The following is a 9112-nucleotide window of genomic DNA, read 5'->3' on the forward strand; positions in this document are numbered from 1 at the left end:
GTTGCCCAAGCTGGTCTTGAACTCCTGGGTTCAAGAAATCCTCCTGCCTCAGTTTCCCAAAGTGCTGGGATTACAGGCATGAGCCACACCATCCAGCCTTATTTTTTGAAGAGACGATACATGGCCCAGGAAACAGCCTGGGCAAAGACCCAGGGCAAGTGTGGCAGGTGCAGGGCACGTTTGCAGAACGGCCAGGACCCAGACCACAGAGGGGCGGGGTCTGAAGAGCCTCGGATGCCAGGCCCAGGAGTCCGAACTGGAAACTGTGCAGGTCCACTGGGATCCTGGAACTGTTCTCCCGGGGAACACTACCTGCCCTGGCCCCTCCAACACGTCCTATCCCTCAAAGCCTGGGCCCACTCTATGCCCCCCCAGGAAGCCTGCATGTACAACCTCACCTGTCAGCAATTCCCTCCCTCAATGGAGCGTCTACCAGGATAATCAGACTCGCTACGTGTTTCACCACCTGGAGCTCCTCAGACCCACCTGAGAATGACCTACCAAATCCCGTGCACTCTGGAGTTCAGCAGACCCGGCCAAGAGCCCTGGCTCTACTGCTGCTGGGTTCTGAGCCCTTGGGCCAGTTGCTTCCGCTGCCTGAGTCTCTGTTTCCCCATCTGTGAAATGGGGCAATAACTATCAATAACTAGGGCCAATGTGAGAGGAAGTGGGATCGTGCATGTTATGTGCTTTGCAGGGTTCCTGGCACCCAATGAGCACTGAATAAATGTGGCTGATGTTATTATTATTAATACTCCAAAAAAACCATCCAGACGTCCACCACCTCCCACCTAGACCACCCTCCTCACCAGTCCTCCTGCCTGTGGTCCCTTCATCCATCTTCTCAAACCATCTGGGCGAGAGCCCCACAAATTGAGACTAAGGATATAAGGTCTAGCTCAGTTGTCAAGTGGTGGGCAGTCCGGAACTGACACAGCTGCCCAGCAGTGACACTTTTTAGCTCTTGGACCACGAGGATCATCAAGTGAAAAAGCTAAGTGTGGAAGAGGGGAGGAACAGAGAGGGAAAGAGGAACTACTTCTACATGCAGGGACCTGGTAGATTCTGTCTGGAATCTACACACAAGAACCTGGTCACCAGGTTACTTGAGTAGAAGGGAGACCAACTTTTCTTTTTTTGTTTTTGATAGTTTTAAAAATGTTACCATATGTGCGTAATCCTTTCTCAGTCTATTAAATAAATATGAACATAAATAACTAAAGGAAAAGCAAAGCTGGCAACAGAATTCCTTGGGGAGAGGAACCGTCTTGGGTTGTAGCAAGACACGCGGGTGGGTGGTTTGGGGCGAGACAGTGAAATCGACCATGGGAAGGAGTTTGAATTTCCACAGGGGGCGGGAGCTGTGGGTGTGAGGGGGCCCAGGGAGCAGAGAGAACGGAAGTGGTTGCCGGGGGTGACGACAGTGGGGAAGCCAAGCCAGCCGTGAGAAGTCAAGGGCCCAGGCACCGCCATGCCTGGTGGTCAAAGGCAGTTCTGCTCAACCCTCACGCTATGTTGTAACTCACCAAGCGTCCCACCAGAACTTCAGTGGAGCATGTGGTGTAGCAGCTAAAGGGCGAAACCCCTGGTGCTGGTGTGTGTGGGTTCAAATCCTGCCTCCGCCACACTCTCACTGTGTGACCATCACAGGTGACTGCACCTCGCTCAGCCTCAGTTTCCTCAACAGTGAGCTAGTGAGAGTTCCGACCTCCATAGCGGCGCCGGCTGCATGGTAAGTGTGCGGTAAATATTAGAGTTCGTGCTTATTACCGTCTTGCTTTGTGCGTGTGACATTCGGGGAAATAAGGGAAAGGGGGAATGTCCATTTCTGAAATGGATGAAGGGAAGGAAGCCAAGGGGTACGTGTGAGTGTGAGATGGAGAGAGACGGAGAGATCTGAGAGCAAGGAAAGGAGCTGGGGAGGCAGGGCGGACGTGCAGGCCCGCAGGGCAAGGACAGAGCCCGGCTCGCTCGCAGCCACGTTCCCACCGTATTCCCAGTGCCTGCATTGTAGTAGGTGCTCAATATGATGTCGAATGAATGTGAGAAGCATGAGCCTTCCCCCACTAGGAATCCCTGGAAACGCTGGAAATCGGGCTGGGCTCCCCATTTGCGGAATGAGAATGAGTCTCCAAATATCAAAGGAGCACTCTGGTGGGCACGCCATGCGGCCACACATCCCGCCCTCCTCCCAGGGTCAGACCCCTCCTCCCTGCTCACCAACTCACCTGCCTCTCGCTGTCCCATCCCCCAGACCACTCGGTGATGCCAGGACCCTCCGCACTCTCCTGCTCTGACACCCTTCCCCACGCTGCTCCCACTCCCTGGCAGCACCCTCCTCTTCACCCTTCAAGGCCAGCTGGAACGTGACCTCCCCTTGGAGGCCAGCCAGGATTCCATCTCGCAGCCCCTGAACACGCTTCATCCTAGCCACATATCCTCTATTACAATTATTGGGGTCTCTGTTGGTTTCTGCCACTGGACTAGGAGCACCATGAGGGCAGGAACCACCCTGGTGATCCACCTTGTGTCCCCAGCATCGCCTAGCATCAGGCTGGGCACAAATAGTTGAGTGACTAAAAGGATGAACAAATGAATGAACATCATGCCTCCATGTGCATTTGGCATCTGACAGTCTTGGGGGCCTCTCCCTGCCCACTGCTTCCTGACAGGCCCTCCTTTCCAAAGGAACCCTGGCCCACTCTCCCCAGCCATCCCCACCCTGCGACCTACGGGCCACCTTCTCGGCATGGCTCAGCTGGGTCCAGCTGCCCTTCTCCTTCTCCTTCAGGGCCCGCTGCTCAGCATTGAGCTCGGTGCAGAAAGGCTCGTCCGGCATGGGGTAGGAGCGCTGGGCAAAGTGGTTGGTGTAGGGGGGCATCTTCCGCTCGCTAGGGGCTGTGGGCACAAGAGAGGGGGGACCTCAGTCCAGGCTGCCCTGGGACACCCTATCTCTAACCCTAACATCAATATGCAGGGCTGCGTTTATTGAGCAATTACTTGTGCCAGGAGGCATTCTAAAGCCTTCAGGTGGGTTGACTCACGTACTCCACATTATCTGAGCCAGGTGACATCGTTGTCTTCATTTTACAGATGAAGAAACTGAAGAGCTAAGGACGTGATAGAATTCACAGAGCAAGGAGGAGCAGAGCCAGGGCTGCAATTCAGCCCCTCTGGCTTCAGATCCCATGTTCCCTATCAAGTCAGGCAGAGGCTCAGTGGCAGGAACCTGATAGGAAACTGCTCTGCAACCAGTAAAGCATTCTGCGCACACCTGTGTTTTTGAGACAGAGTCTCAAATGGCACTCTAACTCTGTCGCCCGGGCTAGATCCTCCTGCCTCAGTCTCCCGAGTATCTGGGACTACAGGCGTGCACCACCAAGCCCAGCTAATTTGTTCTGTTTTTAGTAGAGACGGGGGTCTCGCTCTTGCTCATGGCTCAGGCTGGTCTCGAACTCCTGAGCGCAACAGATCCTCCTGCCTCGGCCTCCTGGAGAGCTAGGATTACAGGTGTGAGCCACCAAGCCCAGCCTTGCACATGCCTCAATTTATGTGGTCAAGAGCGCATTTCACGGCTTTGAAGTCAGCTGAGTTTGAACCCCAGTGCCACCTCAACTCAGCTCCAACGAGCCCCTTACTGTGCTGTACCTCAATATCCTCGTCTGGAAGGTGGGAACAACGAGAGAACCTACCTCACACTCCTGTGGGAAGCTTCAGGGTAATACACTCAAAAGCCTTCCTGAGTCACACCTGTAATCCTAGCACTCTGGGAGGCCGAGGCGGGAGGATCGTTTGAGCTCAGGAGTTCGAGACCAGCCTGAGCCAAGCGCAAGAGCGAGATCCCGTCTCTACTAAAAATAGAAACAAATTAGCTGGACAACTAAAAATACATATATATAAAAAATTAGCCGGGCATGGTGGCGCATGCCTGTAGTCCCAGCTACTCGGGAGGCTGAGGCAGGAGGATCGCTTGAGCCCAGGAGTTTGAGGTTGCTGTGAGCGAGGCTGACGCCACGGCACTCTAGCCCGGGCAACAGAGTGAGACTCTGTCTCAAAAAAAAAAAAAGCCTTCCTGCAGTGCTTGTAAATCACACTGACTATTAAAGGTTGGTTTACTACTGGCCTCCATGATGGAGGCTTTCCCTGACAGCTAAGCCTGCAACGCCGCCTGCGGGTATCTGGGGTACCCATAATAAGTCGGGGCACGAAGGGGGCCTCAGTAAATGTTCTGTTTATTGACACCACAATGCTGGAATGGCCTTGGGCAGGGAGTCCTGGCTCTTCTAATATCTAGATCTCTGGGCCTTAATCTGTTCATCTGGGAAATGGAGACAACAGCCTGGCATCCACCTCACATGGTTATTGTGCCGTCTAAATGTGTTAATCCATGTAAAATGTTTATCACACCTTGAGATACCTAGTAAGGCCTCAATAAATGTTATCTTTAAATGTCAGGAAGGCGCTTCTGCTATCTGGCTGAAGTCTCTCCTGCTTTAGGTCTCCTGACTGCACTGATACTAAGGTTTGAAAAGGAGGATTCAGGGTCCCAGGTTCGTCAGCACACTAGGGGCCTGAGGTTTGGGGGTCAGGTCCTAAGGAAGGTTAGAATGGAGGGGGCTGCTGTCTGCTTACCCTGCGGGCTCCACTTCCTGGAGGAACTTGGCCCGGGATCAAGGGGTGAGATCGTGGGAAGTGGTGTGGGAGCAGGCCCAAGGAAGGTGGCAGCCTACAGGTAGGTCCCCTGCCCCTAGCTCTGTTGTTCCTTTGGACGGGGTCCAGGTCTTACCTTCTAGGCTGTGTTTCCGTCGAGTTCCAAGTCCTCCTCTCCTCAGCACCAAACTCCAGGCAGCTCTGGAGAGCATCTGGGGTGGAGGGTGGGGAGGTATAGATGACTTCTGTCCCCACATGGCCCTCTCCCCCCAAACCTCAGGGCGCAGACTTGAGAAACCCTCTTTCACTGGTTTGGTGGCAGTGAGGGCCCAGGGTTTCAAGGTCACCCTCATGCCCCTGACCCTTCTAACTTTGCTATCCCCATGGGAGTAGATAAGGGGTCCTAGACATTTGGAGCCCCCTCTTGGGACCTCAGGTCACCATCTTAGAGGTGGGAGGAGACCTAACTCTTGGGACAGAGTCTGAACAGGTTGAGGCTAGGGGCCTGGGTTTTGGTGCCAGCCCCAGCTCAGCCTGGCCAGGCTGGGGAGCCCCGCTCAGTGGTTTGTGCCCCGGAGGAAACTGGGTGGAAGTCCAGGTAGGCAGGCAGCAGGTCCTGAGGCTCCCTTCCCGACAGGGCCGTCTGCAGGGGCCTCTGCACAGACAGACGGGCTGGCCCCCGCCCCTTCCCCCCTAATTGGCTGCCTACGTGCACACAGAGCCTGCAGGGCTGGAGCTGGTGGGGGAAGGGGACAGGCTCAGCCCAACCCCCCAGCCCCCAGGGCAGGCTCACGGTTTGGCACCCATGGGAGGTGGGGAGGGGCTTTAGAGGACAGGGCTTTAAGTGGGTCATAGGGAGGGAGAGGGAGACGCATATGGGGAGAGAAGGGGGCACCCCACTTCTGAAAAGAGAAAGGGGCCCTCGCATCTGGGGAGAGGGAGGGGCGCCCAATAAGTAGAGCGAGGGAGGGGCACACCACGTGCGTTAAGTGGGAGGGGGCGCCCCGCACATCCGGGAAAGAGGGGCTCCCCATCAGGGATAAGTGTGCGGGAGAGGCCCGCATACAAGGGGAGCGAGGCGGTAATTTATTTGGGGGGAAAGAGACGGCGCCCCATATGCACACAGAGGATAACTCCCGAGGAGTCCTCAATTCTGTCCTGTCGGAAGCCCCCCAACCCTCTATGGCAGGGACCACAGGGGCCCTGACCCGGCGGCAAAGGTCGGAGACCAAGCTGCATCCCACGCCTGCCCGGGCTTGGGCAGCGGGGCGCTCCCACCTACCCACCCACTCACCTCGCCGGCTCGGCGGCAGCGGGAGCGCGACCTGGTCCGCCGAGGGAGTAACGCGGGAGCGGCTGCGGAGGGACCTGAGCGCGGGCGCCCGCCCCCCGGCCCGCCCCACACCCTCTCCCAGGGCCGCCCCCGCGTGGGAACGTCCTGCTTGGGCCAGGCGTGGGATCGCCCAGCCCGCGTCCCTGGGGGCGCCCGGGTCCACGGCGTGGGGGGAGGGACTGCAGAGCGACTGCTGCATCAATTTCCCCTCCCACAGGGGTCCTGCCACCGGAGACCCTAAGCTGACAGTGTTAGTCCCAAGAGTCGGATCACCACTGCCCATCGCTCTTCCTTCCTCCTGGAATGCTCTCTTCTGGCCTCTGCAGACTCAAGTCTTGCCAACCTTTCATTCAGCCCAGGCCCAATGCCTCCTACCCAAGAGCATCGACTTCAAGCATCTAGCATTTGGGAGCTGGCCTGTGGCTACTACCAATCCCCCCACGCCCTACCTACACCCAGTGAGAGGTGAAAAAGCCTCCCTCTGGGGCTTAAATCTTAGCTGTGTGACTTTCAACAAGTGGCCTAACCTCTCTGAGCTCTTGTCTTCTTTTCTATGACAGGGAGCTAATGATAATTCCTACCTCACATTTCCTACCTTACCTGACTGTGGTAAAAACTGAATCGGTTAATAGAAAAGCCCCAGGCACATTTATTCAGAATTATTTATTAAGACCTACTACCATTGGCATTTATTGTGTGTTGTGCATACCATGCTAAATGCTGGGGGATATGGAGCTGAGCAAAACCAGACACAGTTCCTATCCTTTATAGGGCTTATAGTCCATTTTCAGGTGGAGAGAAAGGCCTGTGCAAAGGCCCAGGGGCAGGAAAACACAATGTGTTCAAAAAACAGAAGAGAGTAATGGGCAAAGGGGAGGAGGGGAAGGGGTGGGCTGGACCACCAGGCAGGGCCTCACAGGCCATGGTGAGAAACTTGAATTTTACTCTAAAGGAAATGCAAGGCAACCAAAAGTAAGGAGTGCTGTGGCTAAACGAAGCAGAGCATGAGTTCAGTCAGTGTGGCCTGGGATTGTTAGTACACTGATGGCACGCTGATGGGAGAGGGCTGGGGGCCCCCTCTGTGGACTGAGGACTGGGGCTTCCCAGGTCTCCTGGCTCTGGACCCATAAGGTGTCCCCAGCCCCCACTCATCCATCAGGGTTCCTATAACCCATAGGGACCGGCTCCAGCCGTTTCTGAAGGGAGGGGGCTAAAAGGGGAGATGAGTCTAGAAGGGCAGGGACTCAGGGGAAGGTGCTAGAGGGACCCTAGATTAGACAGGATGCACGTCACCTCCATTCTAGACACCTGGCAGCCACAGACACAAAACTAAGGAGGCAGCGACGGAGTCTTCCCGAGCTCCAAGAGACCCCTACCCCCAGCTCCCAGGACTGCCCGTGCAGGGTCCGGCGCCCTCTGGTGGTCACTCCTGCGAGCTGCTCCTCCCCTTTCCTCTAACCAAGGCAATTCCAGATTGGAGAGACCCAAAAAGGACCACCTTAAGTCTTAGTCTCTGACCAGGGTGTCCTGGAAAGTAGCCCTATGACAGAGGACAGGGGAAGACCCTCCTTCAAGCAACCTAGGGGAGAGCGGGTGGGCAGGTGGCTGCACTGGAGTGAGTGGCCTGTGTCTATGTGCATGGCTCTACTGCCGCCAGGCTGAGTGGCTGGGCAGCACCATTTCTGGGCCTCAGTTTCCCATGTTTCCTCAGTTTCACAGCGCCTCCCACCGGTAGGCATTTGGGGAACGCGATTCTGTTTTTCCCTGCCGCCTTCCACCTCCGCCTCTGTGGGAACTCTGGGCCCCAGATGTGGAATGATGCTGTGATAAGGAACATCTGTCGGGGAAGCCCACCCCCAGGGCTGAGGGGATGGGGCGGAGGCAGCGCCTGGGCAGCTCAAGGTAGAGACGGCCTGCAGATCGCGGAAGCATCTTTTTTTTTTTTTGAGACAGAGTCTCACTCTTTTTTGCCTGGGCTAGAGTGAGTGCCATGGTGTCAGCCTAGCTCACAGCAACCTCAAACTCCTGGGCTCAAGCGATCCTCCTGCCTCAGCCTCCCGAGTGGCTGGGACTACAGGCATGCGCCACCATGCCTGGCTAATTTTTTTCTATATATTTTTAGTTGTCCGATTAATTTCTTTCTATTTTTAGTAGAGACGGGGTCTCGCTCTTGCTCAGGCTGGTCTCGAACTCCTGAGCGCAACAGATCCTCCTGCCTCGGCCTCCTGGAGAGCTAGGATTACAGGTGTGAGCCACCATGCCCGGCCTACGAATAAGTTTTATCAGGAATCGCGGCAAATTGTATTTTCAAAAAAGATAGCACCAACAATAGCTCCAATTCCACATGCTCGTTTTACAACGTGACCTTGACACTACTGCTCATCGAGTGGTGGGATCTATGTCCCTCCTTCCTTGAACCTGGACTTACCTGTGACTGCTTTAAACTGTAAAATATGGTGAAAGTTGCTATATGACTTCCAAAGCTAGAACATAAAAATGCCATGTACTCTCGGAACACTCTTGGAACCCAGCACCCCATGCTGTGCGGAAGCCAAACTTGCCCATGTGGAGAGAACATATGGAGAGGCCATGTGTAGGTGTCCTGGCTGGACCAGCTGAGGTGCCAGCCTACAACCAGCATCAACTTCTAGACATGTACATCTCCAGAAGATTCCAGCCCCAAGCCATCAAGTCCCTTGTAGCTGTTGAGTCTTCCCAGCTGAGGCCCCAGACTTCATGGGGCAGAGACAAGCCATCCCTGCTGTGCCGTTTCTCGATTCCTGACCCACAGAATCTATGAGCATCAGACAGTCATTTTACACACTAAATTTTCAGGCAGTTAGTCATGCAGCAACAGTAACTGTGGAACAGTAGTGAAGTGTCACTTTGATTTCAATATACCGGACTCCTCACCTGGCTCTCAGTTGTGTCAGAATGTGTTATGGGGCCGGGCATGGTGGCTCACACCTGTACCCCTAGCACTATGGGAGGCTGAGGCAGGAGGATCACTTGAGCCCAGGAGTTTGAGGTTGCAGTGAGCTATGATGACGCCACGGCACTCTAGAGCCCAGGCAACAGAGCAAGACCCTGTCTCAAAAAAATAAATAAACAAATAAATAAATACATATT

The 9112-nt window shown here is 55.1% G+C and overlaps 1 protein-coding gene across 1 annotated transcript in view; it reads right to left on the bottom strand.

The window, feature by feature from the left end:
• Positions 1-5971, bottom strand: part of LOC105827580 — a 10889-nt gene extending 4918 nt beyond the window's left edge. Inside the window, exons 1-3 of the mRNA XM_012665782.1 lie at positions 5945-5971; positions 4746-4862; positions 2734-2887 (exon numbers count right to left, since the gene is read on the bottom strand). Coding sequence (XP_012521236.1) covers positions 2734-2887; positions 4746-4862 — 271 coding nt within the window. The 5' untranslated portion in view covers positions 5945-5971. The remainder of the gene's footprint in view (positions 1-2733; positions 2888-4745; positions 4863-5944) is intronic.
• Positions 5972-9112: the final 3141 nt, after the last annotated feature.

This window comes from Propithecus coquereli, unplaced genomic scaffold, assembly GCF_000956105.1.
Source record: "Propithecus coquereli isolate 6110/MARCELLA unplaced genomic scaffold, Pcoq_1.0 Scaffold122, whole genome shotgun sequence".
In the NCBI taxonomy this organism is placed as follows: domain Eukaryota; kingdom Metazoa; phylum Chordata; class Mammalia; order Primates; family Indriidae; genus Propithecus; species Propithecus coquereli.